The 15684-nt window shown below is 47.3% G+C and overlaps 1 protein-coding gene across 6 annotated transcripts in view; it reads right to left on the bottom strand.

Moving 5' to 3' along the window:
* Positions 1-15684, bottom strand: part of DISC1 (DISC1 scaffold protein) — a 371035-nt gene that overhangs the window by 173511 nt on the left and 181840 nt on the right. The window contains exon 11 of one of the 6 annotated variants that reach the window (XM_032313945.1): positions 15260-15610. The exons of the other annotated variants lie outside the window; for them this stretch is intronic. Within the exon in view, the coding sequence (XP_032169836.1) occupies positions 15511-15610 (100 nt within the window). The 3' untranslated portion in view covers positions 15260-15510. Of the gene's footprint in view, positions 1-15259; positions 15611-15684 lie in introns of those variants that run through there. 6 annotated transcript variants of the gene reach the window in all.

Genomic DNA, 15684 nt, shown 5'->3' with positions numbered 1-15684 from the left:
ATATTGGGAGATGGAGAGGAGAAGGGAGTTGGGGGAAACTGGAGGGGGAGATGAACCATGAGAGACTGTGGGCTCTAAGAAACAAACTGAGGGTTTTGGAGGGGTGGGGGTGGGGGGCTGGGTGAGCCTGGTGGTGGGTATTAAGGAGGGCACAGATTGCATGGAGCACTGGGTGTGGTGCATAAACAATGAATCTTGGAACACTGAAAAAAATAAAATTAAAAAAATAAATAATAAAAATATCTAACATGTGACAAACAAACATTGCAAGTTAGAAGTAAAAAAAAAAAAAGGAAAGGAAAGGAAAGAAACTGCCTTGACGTTGAAAACTGTAATTGTCCCCAACATTAAAAAAAAGAAAAACCCACTCAGGAAATGCCTTTCCCCATCTAGAAAATTTCTTAGATGCTTCTGTCACATGCACCAAGTAAGTGACATACCCCACACGACATGGAATTACAGAAACAACTTTGAAGTCTAGGACGCAAAGCTGAACGTAAGAAAATAAAAGACGGTCCTGCAAAGATTCACAAAAGGATGAAAAGCCAAGAGCAGGTGGGATACACAAAAATTCATAATTGCAGCCGGGTGTTTTATTGGGAGTTTCACATGTGTTCGTCTGCATGTTACGTAAGAGAATGACATATATGTAGTAGTGTGACATCACATATATGTCATTGAACATGTAATACGGGTAACAGTGGGTACGCATGCGAGGAGTTACACACAGAATTCACAATCAAACAGGCAACCTCTCAAAAGTTTTACACATTTTACAGTATCCTATCTAGTATAGTCTACATTCTCGTCTATACGTCTCAGTTACTCCTCTCAATGACCGTGCCGGGCCCGCCTCAGTCTATCGGCATGGGACCTGAGGGTCAGAGAGGAGGAAGTCGGATGACGAGACGCCATCGAAAGACCAGTGGGAGCCTAGCCCAGATCAAAGCTCACTCAGGTCCAGCAGGCAACGAAGCCCGTGGGCAAACTGACCTCCTGCACTGCCTTTATTTCTTAGTTCGTGGGCTGCTTGTCGGCCCAGGGCAACGATCCCCCTGGAGGCTCTGTGGGACCCCACATCCAGCACTGCCACCACCACCACGGGGCTTGCCATGCCAAACACGTGCATCGGTGGCGTGGCCCCTTCTCCGGGGTGCTGCTACACCCCTCCCAACCCTCTGCATTAGATGGCAGATTATTATTGTCCATGGAGCTGTAAAGGAGGTAGTGAAGGGAGGCCTCTCTAGGCTCATCAGAGCACTGGGCTCCCCAAACTTCAAGCTCTACCACAAAAATCAGGGACCCAGACAAGGAAGACACGGAGTCCCCCCACTGCCAGCCAGGACAGGGAAGCCCACCTTCAGCCCACCAGCTCTCCCATGATCGGTCCCTCGTCACTCGACCACCTTTAAAATAAGAAGTTAGTGTCTGTTCCCTCCTCACACTCTGCGCTCAGAGGCATTTCAATACTAGTGTTTGATTATTTTGTCTCTGACAAATATTCTTCTCACCTGTCCTTTTCCCAAGGACAGCAGCATTTTATTAGAGAAGTCTAAACACCCCCAGAAATCATGCTAAAGGAAAATATCAGCCAAGATGTCGAGCACGGCTTTCTTGCATCCCCAAACAGCATTACTCTTAAAAGCAGAAAGGACTGGAATTAATCCGGCTCTGTTTAAAGATCAAATCCGGAGGGCATTCTCCAGCGAACTACCGTCTAATCTCTCAGAGTTGCTATAAGGTCAAATATTGGGCCCAAATCCAAAACTATCTGGTATAATCCCTTGTCATTTAAGATGGGATTTGCACAGTGGAGAAACTTAAATTTAGTTACAATTCAATTTCCCTTTCACATTTAAAAAAAAAAAAAAAAGTGTGTTCTTTCCAGTCGTGGTGATCTGTAGTCTGCAAAAACATGCTTCCCATTACTTCTGACGACCCCAGACGGGAGACAGAACAGGCGGCTGTCTTTATTATGACCAAGCTAATGGCTAAATGCAGCCCCGTATGCTAACACCAGATGAGCCAAGAGGAACCTAAACTGAAAAACAAATACGGCTGACGTTCAAGTTCAAGTCTGAAGCCTGAGACTTAGAATTAGCCCCTCTTGTCCATCCGACCCCTGACTTAAACAAGAGCAGGAGCGCATCACTTCCCCGAACGTCAGAATGTGAATGCTTTCCAATGTATTAGAAAAATTCACAACGACGCTGACTTGTTGTTGTTGTTGTTAAAGCAAATGCCTATGAGGAAGATGCCTAGAAAAGCTGTGTATGTTTTTATACCCAGAACCCCTGCTGTATCCATCCCTATGCTAGTGCTATGGTCTCGTCCCTTACGCAGAGAAAAGTGAAACCAATCAATAGATTTTGAGCGCCTTCTAAATCCAAAACCTCAGCTAAATAAAGCTCAGCAATCAGGATTCAGAACAATTGAATAAATGACCAATCCCAGAGGTAACCTCCGGACATTGTGAAATGGGATGTCCCTCGTCTATTCCAGAAGAAAGGTAAAACAATCTGAATTTTTTTTTTTTGCTGGTCAAAAAAAGGTTCTACCCTTTCCTAGCTGTCAGATCTTCAGCAGCCTCCCTAAGCCTTGTTTTTTCACTACTGTAAGCAGGAGTAAGATCGTGCCTTTCTCATCCCGCTGCTGCTACCACACCAGTAGGATGCCCTGCGCAGGCCGCACACCCTAGAGGAAAGGGTCTCTTCCCAAGCATCCTTTCCAACATAGGACGACATGGCGGGTCCCTGGGAATCACTTCCATTTTTTCCTCCACAACTGCCCTTAATCAGTCTTTTCCCGGGTTACACTGTGTTTCTCCCTCTTCTAACACAATATCTTGATTTTATATTCTAAGCCTTCTGTAAATGGGGGCTCGGAAGACCAGGGGATGCCACTCTCCTCAGTTGCTGGTCTGAAGGAGCACGCATCCCTGCCGCCGCACACTGCTCCCCGTCTCAGCCTGGCCGGGGCTGAGTGCTCCTCTTCTCATACTCTCCCTCTTCTCTCGTCCTTCAAAACCTATAAAATGGGCCTAACTGGGTTGGAAGACCTTTCTTCTTACCAGTTTGCAGTTCCAGTGGAGGTAGAAAATGGTCATGTTCCTGCACACTTCGAAGATGGGGGATGTCTCCCCAGCCTGGGTTTGGTGACATGAGGAACAAGGCTCTGTCACCTGCTACTTGGGGATGATCCCATTTTATGCCAGGCTTTGCAGCACACTCAGCTTCCTAGGGGTGAGGAAGGGTGTTTCTCTGTGTATTCCCAGTGATCCAAGGACACCGAGCCTAGAGAAAGACGTATACTGGCCGCTCAGAAGACTTGTGAGTATAAAAGCAGAAAGCCCCGCATAGAGAGCTGTCTTAGAAAGATGCTATTCGGGGGCGCCTGGGTGGCTCAGTTAGTTGAGCAGCGAACTCTTGGTTTCATCTCAGGTTATGATCTCAGCATCGTGAGATCGAGCCCCACGTCAGGCTCTGTGTTCAGTGGGGCATGGGGGGAGCATTCTGCTTGGGATTCTCTCCTTCTCCCTCTGCCCTTCCCCCTGCTTGTGTGCCCACTCTCTCTCTCTAAACTAAATAAATAAATCTTTAATAAAAATACTATTCACAAACGTACTCAGAGGCTCTTGTGATCCAAAATACCATCAATGCATTAATATTTAGGTAACAACTACAAGATGAAAATACAAAAACACAGGGAAGGGCAAAACCATCACCCAGGAGTCTTGTCCTGTGAAAAACAGGGCCCCTTGCAAAGCTGGGGCACACGCAGACCTCACCAGACATTCTGTCGGGAAGCAGCGTTTGACCTTGCTATGACCTTCGCACACCATCATGCTGGTTTCCCTGCAAGGGTGTCTAGGATGCCGAGGGGACAGCCTAAGGAAAGGAGCCTAAGGAAATCTAAAATTAAAACAAGGAGCTATTTGTGGCTCCCCCTCCTACTGACGGCTTACTGAAGTGGAATGAAAAGCCAGGGCCTCCAATTCTCCCATAAGGGAAAGGACATCAGAACAATCCAGAATAAAAAAAATAAACCGAACTTGCCCCTTTGAAACAGAAGTTTCCCTACTTTTACTGTATTTAAAACAATTCTGGTATATTCCTCTTTTACAACTTTATAAAAGAGAGCAGAAGATCTTTTTTCCTTCTTTAATGAGTGACAGTGAGCTTTTTTGCCCGAACAGTACCAATATCGCTGCTACTTATTTCGGTCCCCATGTCACCATCCAGTCACGTCAGCCTATTCCCTGATAGGGTCAAAGCAAAGGTTCTCTTCTGTTTCTGCACAGCCCTGGAAGGTTTTCATCACCCCAAAGACACAGGAGAGAAATTTATGACTCACTGGAATTTTAAACAACGCAAGTCTGAACTTACTCGGGCCGTGCATTTCACAGACGGGCAGGTCTTTCAAAAGGCAACAGATTTAGTTGAAGGCAAACGTTGGCCTCCTTCCTGACTCCCTAAGGACTGTCTGTCATAGGATAATACCTAATGCCTCCGTCTGTCCCTTGATTTAGCCATCAGCGATGCCCGTGGGGACAGAATAAACACGGCGGCAGGGAACGCACCTCCACCGCCTTCAAGCACCTGACGATTATCCCTCCCTGGATTCCCCCCGCCACCTCTGTGCCCTGCCTAGAACACCCGGCACGCACGAACAACTCTCGCTCTCCGCAAGCTGCCAGGGTCCTCTGATGTGGGGCCTGGCCCTCCCACAGGCATTTACCCTTTCATAGAAAAACACCATAAATCAAAATTAATCAAGACAGAGAAACCTCCAGCACCCGGAGTTTTGGTGATCTTCGACCCCTTACTGAGCACTGGGGAAGGAAGGCCTTCGGGTACAGAGGCTGCCCCCGTGCTTCCCCAATTCTATCTCACTCAAACCGCACGGAAGCCATGATTGAGCACCGCAGGGAATAGGACCGAAAATCAAACCCAGGCCTTGCTCTTAAATAGCCTGCATCCCATTAGAAGAAAACTGCATGTGTGCCCACGAGAACATGAACTCAGTAGCTGGAGAGAAGATGGATGGGCTGCAGTGGTTAAAAGGCTCCATTGTATTAGGGGCCAAAGAAGGATCTGGAGCCCTGGGCAAGCTTGTAGTTAAGAGCCCGGCCAGCTGTGGGTGCGGGACAGGTGGTATCCATGCCTATCTAGACGAGGGTCCTCAGGAGTGGCTCCTGAAGTTCAGGAGGGGCTATCACCTGGTAGAAGCTGCATATGTCACTTGGGGACAAACTGGTCCATAAACCCAGGTCTTTTGATGACAGGCCGGTGCAGGGGACTAGTTCTGATCCTGCACAAAGACCATCCGGCCCACACACTGGAGCCCCATGAAGCAAAGGGAGGGTGTGAGGGCCGGCAACAGCAGGATCGCCTGGAAGCTGCTAGCAAGGCAGGCGCTCGGGCTTCTTACACCCCCGTGATCCGGAATCAGCATTTTCATCATTCACCCGATGACTGACACACGTTACAGTTTGAGAAGCACTGCCTTAGGGGATCTTCAAGAGACTGTCCATTCTTATCATTTAACTAGTCACTCATTTATTCATTGTTTCTCTCTGCAAACATTCACAGCAAGTCTGCAGACATTGTGGGGTAGGAAAACAATCTATTCCCTGCATCACAGAATACAGACAAGCACCCGTAGTTTAATGCTGCCCGGAATTTAAAGCAAGGCATGATATGAAAGGGGGTGCAGGAGAACCGGGCATTCATACACGTGTCTGAGCCACACGTGTACAAAAAATGTCATCTGCTGGTTACAATAATCGTGGTCACAGAAGGCAAATCATCTAGGCCAGACCAGCCCCAGGACTGTCTCTCCCAGGGATGGAACTTGGCCAAGTTGCCCACCCAAGATGGGTCTCACCCGAAAAAAGCATACTCAGACTTTAAGATCTCCTAGATTCAGCCCAGCTTTCTTAGTTTTTTCCTAATTTATCTGATTTTATTTGTTTGTTCATCACATACCTAAGTGATACCATCTTCTGGGGACAGCGTGGGTGCTGGGAACACAGTGGTGACAGGTAAATGAGGTCCTATAAGATGGTGGTAAGGGTTATAGCACCAGCAGAAGCAGGTAGTGAGATCATGTGCTGCTGGGAGGCAGCTGCAGCGGGTGAGCCAGTCAGGGAGGCTTCCTGGAGGAGGAGGAGTTATGCCTAGACCTGAATTGTGAAAACACAGACCTGTGTAAGACTAAGGGGGAACCAGTTCTGGACAATGGAACAAACCCTGAACATGCAAACAGGCTCAGTGCATCCAGGCCTGTAAGACCGAAGAAGGTTCTGGGTGGGGAGGGCAGAGGAGGGAGAAACGTGGGGTGCAGTCTAACAGCCAATGAGGGTCCCTGGCTGCCTGAGTCTGGGCAGGCAAGGTAAGGAGCTGGCTTATTTCCTGTGTGTGACCTGAAGCCCAGGGGAGTGTAGGCAGTGATCTGATTTTAAATTCTCTTACTACAAAATGTACAACGGAGTCACATGTTATGTGGATTGCGCACCCTCTCCCCCCAGATTCACTTGTTGAAGTGCTGACCTCCCATACCCCAGCATGTGACTGTATTTAGAGACAGGATCTTTAGAGAGGTCATTAAGAATAAATAAGGTCACTGGGGTGGGCCCTGGTCCAGTAGGAGTGGCGTTTGTATAAGAAGAGACAATTAGAACACAGAGACACACAGAGGGACAACCCTATGAGGTCACCTGCCCAGCAAGGAGAGATGCTTCGGAAGAAGTCAACTGCCAACATCTCGATCTCAGACTTCCAGCCTCCAGAAGTGGAGGAAAATAAATTTCTGTTCGTTCAGCCCCCCACCCCAGACTGGGGTACTTGCTACGCCAGCCCCCTGAAGACTAACACACACCCAGCGTAAATTTAAAAACCACCATCTTTACAATGACATAAAGGAAGCCACACATTCTCCTGCCTTATTCTGTGACTTTGATGTTGGCCACCAAATCCTCAGGTCAATGATCTAAACTCCTGGTTCTAATTCCCAAGAGTCCTTTTCCAGGAGCTCCTACACTAATCACGGGGAATGTGTGAATTTGCCTCTCAAGTTTTCCTACCACAGTTTCTCCCAGCTAAAACAGAAAAAAACAAAACCTCAGATCTTTCCCTCTGGTTTTAGTTAAAATTGTCTCATTGTTTCAGTTACCATTGCCTAAATTCTAATATACACTTTTTAAAAAGTTTTATTTATTTGAGATAGAGAGAACATGCACACTGACAGAAGGGCAGAGGGAGAGGGAGAATCTCAAGCAGGCACCCCACTGAGCAGGGAGCCTGATGCGGGGCTCGATCTCATGACCTGAGATCATGACCTGAGCCGAAGGCAGATGCTCAACTGACTGAGCCACCCAGGTGTCCCTAAGATACACCTTTTCTTCCTTCCCCAAAGAATCAAGAGGCAAACTGTAATGAAAGTGAACATCGGACTTCGTGTCTGTGCCCCTGAAAGCCACCATCACGTCCGTGGGGCCTCTTACAACCACCGGCATCACAGTCATGAAAGAATGCAGAGACCGTCTGTTTCTTTCATAAAAGTCAGTGAAAAGCCAGGACAGAAGCCACTCCTGGCAATTCTTCTGTATCCCACTGCAGGTATCTCCAAGGTGACCGCTGCAACCTCCCCTCATCTCAACCCTCCACCCCCGTGGCCTTCCTCCTCTTTCATTCTCTTGCTCACGCATTCATTCCAAAACGGCCGTGGAGCGGATGCTGAGCCCAGCCTGGTCCTAGCACAGGGCCCCTGCTCAGCCAGCTATCTCCTTTTTCCGCCTTCTCCCCGTGCCCTCCACCGGCTCGCTGCCGCTAATCTCTGAATGTTCCCAAACTATAGCAGCTGAAAAAAAGAGAGAAACAGAGAGAGAAGGAAGAGAGGGAGGGACGGTGGGCACAGGAAAGAGAGAAGAAATCCCTCACCCCGCTCCCTCATCCCCATTTCCTTTTTCTTTCCCTTCACAGTTAACTCAAAGAACTAGTTTTCCACTCACTGCTTCTTCTGCCTTTCCTCCTCACTTGCCCGCCCCGTGGACCGGATTCTATCCCGCGCCTCTCCCTGGACCCACACGCTTCTGCAGCCCGTGGACACACCCAGGCCCAGTGCACCTTCTTTCTCTGCACTATTTACCATCACCGTTCTCCTTTTCTTAAATAATATCTTCCTTTCGCTTCTCTATCAGTCAGAATTCTTTCATTGCAGTATAGAACACTGAAAAAGAAACATCACAGCCCAGCTCAAACCTACTGAAGCAAAAATGGATCTACTGGCGTTCAAACTGGGAAGGATAATAGGGTCATTCCGGGGCCAGAGGCAGGAAAAGGTTAAGGGCCCAGATTAGTGGCTAAAAGGAGCCAGAGCTTTGCAGCTGCAAGGACTTTGCACCTCCCCATCCATCTCTCATCTCTGCTTGTCTCTTCATGGCTTCATTTTGCATGTGACCTTTCCATGTGGCAGGAAAATGACCCCCCATGAGCCCCAGGTTCTCATCCTCCCGGCTTCCCTTACTCCGGCCAGGAGAGGGAGGCCAGGTCCTGACGCACCCTGCTCGGGTCCCATTTCCACCACTTGAACAACCCTCGCTGCCTGTGAGTGATCTATGGTTGCCCACGCCGGGCCACGTGCCACAGCAACGGACACAGTGTTGATGACTATGGTTACAGTCATGCAGGAAATGGGAGGAGTGAGTCCTTAATAAAAGGGAACCAGACAAATAAAAATAACCTGTGCTCCTCACAGCTTCTAGGATGCCTCCTCTCCCTCTTGTCCGACCACAGTCCTTCATGCTTCTATGTGGTTCCCCTTCCTCTGCCTGTCCCCTAAATGTTAGTGTTCCTTAGCATCCTCCCCTATGTTTCCTTTTCTCTGCCCTTGCTTGTCCTGCAGTCTCTCCTCTATCCCCACGGCTGTGTCAGCCATACGACGATAACCACCCAGACCCACGAGGTCAGCCCAGCTCTCCTTCCTCAACCTCACAACCAGCTGTCTGTTGGACCTCTCTACTTGGATGTCACATGAGATGTGCAAAGTCAACTAGCTAAAAGGAAATGTGTGATCTCTTCCCAATCTTCTGCAGTCAAATGCTCTACCACTTGAGCTATACCCCCTCAATCTTCTGTTCTTATAGCTTTGATTCCAATGAATATGGCCCACCCGTGAGACAGGTCAGGAACCTGACCTTCAAGGCCAACGCCCCCTTGTCATCATCCTGCCACTCCCATCTCTAAATATCCAATACCGCCCCCTGTTGGTTCCAACTGCTAACCATCTCTGCCCTCTACCGACTCCTCAGAGTCCTCACAGCCATTGTCTTGTTTCCAGCCACCTTCCCCCAACGCCTCTCCAGGATACATCCCTCCATGCATCTCCCTGAGGAGGAGGGCCTTCATGCCCAGTGTGGATCCCCTCTGCAGTCTGCAGCCAGACCTACTGTGGGCTTTATTTTTCATTGTTTTTCTTTCAGTGCAGATTTAATGAAATCACCCCCTACTTAAATCTATTCAGTTGTTCCATGTTGCTCTTCTAATCATTCCCAAGCTCCTTCAATGGTACATGAGCCCACCTGGCCTTCCTTAACTCCGAAGCCTAAGCCCTCTCCACTCCTCCATTGCATTAAATGAGTTCAAGCATGATGAACTTCCTACCATCCTTAATGCCTTAAACCTCCATGCCTTGCTCTTTCTTCTGCCTCAAATGTCCTTTCTGTATTTTTCTCCGTTTTAACCTTTCCATGCCCTAAGTCACAGCTTAGACATCATTTATCCCAGCCACCTTGCCCTGGCCCTGCAAGCTGGCCCATCAGAGCACTTGTCACACTGCAGTGCAGTTTGTCTGTTTCCTGCTGGACCCTCCCAGTAGTTCTTCTATCTCTGGAGCTGGGCACCTAGGGGCCCACAGCAAAGTCAGTTGAAAGCCAGGAAAGATTTACCAGAAATCTAATGACACATATGCCTCAGGGCCACTCACCCTCATGGGTCCCTTCCAAGCCCTATTACTAATTTTGATTCAGAACTGTATGTGCTTTTTCTTACATAAGACCTACCTCCAAATTGTAATAGCTTCAGGGCCTATAAACTGTGAATCCACCACTGGTTACATGAGTAAATTGGACATAAAATGAGACTCGCAACAGTTCAGCATCTACCCCATGCCATGTCCCACTTCATGACATGGCACTACTGGATCTGAATTTGCGTGGGTCTGACCACACAGCTCTACTCTGTCTGGTGTGCAGGCTGAGAAGTGCAGCCCTTCCCTCCTGGCCTCAGTTTCCTCCTTCAGGAAGGAGGATATGTGCTTCACAGGATTTTAAAAGTAATTATTCACATAGTATCTCTAAAAACACCTACACAAGACTTGGCACATGGGTGGCTCTGAATACAGGACTGTTAGAAGGAATACAACACGTCACAAATTCCACTCCGCTCTCCAGTTCGGGATCCATCTTATTCGGCAAGCCTTCTCTAAGCCTTTACTCTACATGCAAAGCACAGATGGGGGCGGGCGGATACAGAAGATTAATGGTCTCAAGAAGCTGTTAAAGTGGTTGGGGAAATAGATATTTAAACAAACAAGTATAAAATATGCCAAAAGAATTAAATTTCTTCCATCTTTCTTACTGTTTCTCTTTATTTAATATCTTGCTCTTTTTCTCTCTAAGGAGTTATCTCCTACCCTGTGGTCTAAGGTTGAGTATGTTAGTTAATTAACAGCTCTACTCAGCCACAGAGCTGCCTTGGGTTACAACCTGAATGATATTTAAGGAGACTAAGTTGAAGCTGTGAAGGGAACAAAAATTGAACAAGGTTTTCACAGGTGTCACCATTCAAAGGCCCTCTGGGGAGGAAGTAGTTCCTTGAAATGAAGCCAAATTTAACTTAGCCAACAGTACCAGTTAAGAAGTTGGGGATAAAATATGCAATCGTGAACTCCTGTCTGAGACTAAGCATATAGAAAAATCATTTACAACCTTTGCCCATTTGTAAAATTTGAACCACAGGACACACAGAGACATGTCCACAGGACATGGACGGATCAGCTGGGGAACTGGGTCACTGGGGAGCAGCCTGGCCCAGAGGCCGGGACAAGTGGCTCCCACCCCCACTCCCAGCTCCTTGAGGGGTGGCGTGCAATCCTATGGGCAGGAAAGTAACACACGCCTGGCTTGTGCCAGGCTCTGCAACCTTGCACCAAACCTTGTGAAATGTCAACATAGTCAATAAAAACAATAGTGGATAATAGAACAGTAGAGAAAAATAGTAACGTTAACCTCGGAGGGCTAGTGGAGGCTTAAATGAGATCGAACAGGATGCAAGATCTGAGCTATAAATTCCAGAGTTCTTTAAACTCTTTCTTCTTCATATACATATAGTAAAATTTACATTTCCTTTTTTTCTTTCTTTTTTTGGTGTGTGTGTGTGTGTGTGTATAGCTCTAGGGGTTTTAATACCATGGATGGATTTTTGTAACCATCATCACAAACAGGATGAAGAACTGTCTCAATGCCTCCCCCAAGGAATTCCCTCCTGCTGCCCCTTTATAGTCAGACCCTCCCCCAACCCTCTAGCCATGTCCCTAGAGGCCTGCCTTTTCTACAGTGTTAATTGAATTGAATCACACAGGATCAAGCCTTTTGTGTCTGTCTTCTTTGATTCAGCACAATGCATTGGAGATGCATCCGAGTTGTGCGCATTAATAATCCATCCTTTTCATTGCCGTGTACTATTCCACTCCGTGGATGTCCAACCACTTGCTGCTATTCCCATCACCCACGATTATGAATCGTGCTGCTATAAACATTCATTACACATTTCTGTGTGGGCAAAATTATTTCTCTAGGATAAATAAATATCTAGGAATGGAATCTCTGGGTCCCCATGGCAACAGCATGTTTAAGTTTATGAGAAACTGACAAACTGTTCTCTAGAATGGCTCTGCCATTTACACGCACCAGCAATGGAGGAGCAATCTTGTTGCACTTCTTCTCAACACTTGACGTCGTCAGTATTTTTTACCCAGCCTTAAGAGGCACGCAATGTTAGTCACATTTTTTAAGAGAGAAACATTGATCCATGGATGTAAGATTGTAGGTAGTCATCTATAAAGTAAGAATGTTCAGGGAGGTTCAGTGGTTACAGCCTTGCCTTCAGCTCAGGTCAAGATCTCAGGGTCCTGGGATGGAGCCCCGCATCAGGCTCTCTGCTCAGCGAGGAGCCTGCTTCCCCCATCCCCTGCCTGCCTCTCTGCCTACTTGTGATCTCTGTAAAATAAATAAATAAAATCTTTAAAAAAATAAAAATTAAGAATTTCAGGATAGGTTCAGTTCACAAGAACCAGGTTTCTTCAATGACTAACCACCACATTCAAAAAACCTTGACAACCCCAGCATGGCAAAGAGGTCTCTCGTGGTCTGGCTCTTCCCCACTTCTTCAACCTCACACTCTACCCTTCCCACTCTCGGACCCTTATTATTGGACCTATTATCGGACCTACTACTGGCCAGATCAATAATAATGTTCAGTGAGGTTAACTGAGTCCTTACTACAAGCCACGGGCCAAGCCACGGGCCAAGCCACGTCGATCCCATGTGTTATCTCATTTCAGCCTCTCACAGCTCTGTGTAATTACAGGAAGGTGGCCACATTCCTGTGACAAGAGAGGTGACACTGGTGCCTACAGAGATTGGAAGCCTTATCCAAAGTCATGCAGCAGCTATAGGGCAAGGCTGGGATCTGGTCCCTGGTCTCAGCATGCCCCAAACCTGCCTACTCCCCTGACCTCGGCGCCAAGCTCTTCTCCAGCCTGGAGGCCTCCAGCACCTCGGCCCTCATCCACTTCCAAGCCACAGCCCATGCCTTGCCCTCTCTGCGAAGCGGTCCCAGGTCTTTCAGGACACACTTAGCTGTCCTCCTCTCTGTGCTCTCTTCACCTTTGTTTCTTTATTTCATCCCTCCCCACACGGAGTTCTGTTTGCTCTGCAGGTCTGCCTCCCCCACCCATGACCGCAAACTTCTCCAGACAGGATCCAGATCTTTCCACCCTTCTTTCCCGGTGCCTGGCACCCAGATGGTGCTCAACACCCGCTGAAGCGTTGAGTGCCAGGTAAGGCTTCAGGGCGACAGACCAGGCAGGTCCTGCAAGAACCAGTGTTTCCCCTGAGCCGACGTGTCCTGCAAACACCTCCATGTAAGGGCATCTTAGACTGAGTCAAATGCACAATCAAAAGAAGCCCGCTACACAGACTGAGACGGACTCCGACAGCCATCCCCATCAGCATGTGGGTTATAACACGAAATAACAACAGAGACACACACCCAATGTTAATAGCTTTAGGCCCAAGAGGAAAATTGGAGTGGAAGAAAGAAGCCCTTTTCATATTCATGCTACCATTTTTTTCCTTGTTTACATAAGCATTGTGATTTTTTTTCCTTCACTTATGTGTAACAGGACTATTAAAACTGTTTACCCCTCTCTTCCTAGCATTCTCAGTTATCAATGATCATTTTAATAGTAAAAATAATTAAAATCAGTTCATTTGCCTGGAAATCACCTTGAGGGATGTGGACTAATTCTGTGCCTCTGGCAAGTCTGACCCAAAGTATTCTAGATAGACGGTGTGCAGCCACCAGAGCTCAAACCCAAAGGCTGGGAAGAGACATCTCTCTGTACTGTTGGCTATCCATAAATATATGTTCAATAAATCAATTAATTTTTAAAGCTGAGGCATTCAGTTATTAGATGGCAATAATCAGGTGTTTCATGGGCCACAGAATCTTCTCCAGTATTCCCAAGTAAGAAATTTGAAGACTATGGAGACCATAGGCATGTGTGAATGAATCCAAGATGTTCTTACCTGCTTTTCCTACCTACTGATAAATGTTTGTAAATTCTAAAGGCTCGAATACAGAAGTTTGGTCTGTCACAATTCAGGCAAAGAACCTTGGGGAAAAAGAAGGGAAGGAAGGAGGCAGGGAAATGAAGGGGAATTTATACATAGAAATATATTACTATTTCAGCTATGGCAACCTAGTTTGCTATTCCCAAGCCAGATTAAGAACCGCTGTCCTCCAGCATCAGCTCCCAAGACCATCTCTTCCAAGGATCACCTGCTTCAACGCCAACAGAGATGTAGCCTTCCACAAGCTCCGTAAGAAACCTGCTACCCTGACTCATGGCCGCCTCCTCACCCTCTCCCCATTCTTCCATCCAAGTTCAGAGGTAGAGAATTAAATACGGTGTTATTCCCATCCATTAATGCAAATAAATAATTTTTTTAAGCAAGGCAGAAAAAAGATCAGAAACAAGCCAGTGTCTTTATGGCAAATTTCTCTAACCAGTGTTTTAGGGGACCCATCACAGCATGCTTAAGGGATGGGGGTTAAAAGAAAAACTCACATGATTTAGGCACTGAGAACACAGAGGAGAATTTGCTTTGGAAGTCTCCCTTTCTATGTCCATATATGATGTAAAGTCAAAAGAATAGTGTGTTCCATGTTTGGTAATTAGATGTAAACGGCTACACTTTGGGATAAGAGGAATCATGTCTTCTCCTTGTATTTGCACACAAGTGCCCTCGTACATCCTGCCCTGACAGCCAGGAGCTGTTTTATATATCTAACAGAACCTGGCAAGACAAGATGACCTTTCTAATTGTCGTTATGAGAAGCACAATTGCAAGTAACTTTGAAACATATGGTAAACTTCATTATGCTAAAACAGAATAGCTTCTACTTTGGGGCTCATATGAATATTAATGTCAGAGCTCCTGAGAAAAATGTGCTCTAAATTTTATATTGTATAAACCCCTTTCAAGACCAGAGAGAGTGTTTATTTATAGTCTTCAGGCTTCTTCATAGACGCTATTACATATTCCACTCAACATGGCAAAACGGAATGAATAATCACAGAGCATTAAGGGAAGGATAATGATCACCTTCGCTATCTCAGGCTAAGCGCTAGGCAGGGGGAGAACAAAATGGCGCAAGGAGGACACGGAATGTACGTATGGGAGGGTCCGTGGGTTCCGCAGCAAGAGTAGTTGAGACACAGATGTCACGGGAAGCCAGTTGTGGGGAGATGGTGGGGCGGAGTCACACAGTTCATCCAGAGCACATGGAAACTGAGGGAAGTTCAGAGGGTCAGGGGGAGGGACAAGGTGAACTTAGAAGCAATGTAGGGAGTGGGTGCATGGGTGGATAAGGGCATGGGATATTCCAGAGGTGGAGGGAAGAAACCAGATATTCCAGAGGTGGAGGGAAGAAAACCAGAGGTGGGGAAGCCAATGGGAGCAGCAGAAAGCCGTGGGAAGATGTGGTGTGAGAGGCGGGAGCCGCTGATGCCCCATAGCTCCGACAGGCAAGAAGCTGCCTACTTGAAGCCCCGATCATAGTAATTTACACATCATCCCCAGAAAAGGGTCTGTGACTTAATACCCAACGCCGCCTTTTGTCTCAGGAGAGAAGGGGAGGGAGCCCTGGCCAACGCAACAGCTCTCTACGAAAAGCTGGTGACAGTGTAAAAGGTCATCCCATCTGGCATTTTCCAGGACAGGGAGGCCCTTTTTCTGCCACGTCCTTTCCCTCTCTCCTTCAAACTGTCCTTTAGCGGCCAGAGACGCTCTCCCTCCGTCTGTGAATTAACAGCGTGGTTTGGAGGGAAAAATCCCTT

This window comes from Mustela erminea, chromosome 14 (genome assembly GCF_009829155.1).
Source record: "Mustela erminea isolate mMusErm1 chromosome 14, mMusErm1.Pri, whole genome shotgun sequence".
Classification (NCBI taxonomy): Eukaryota; Metazoa; Chordata; class Mammalia; order Carnivora; family Mustelidae; genus Mustela; species Mustela erminea.
The sequence above is the reverse complement of the archived record's forward strand: the minus strand, read 5'-3'. Positions and strand labels throughout refer to the sequence as shown.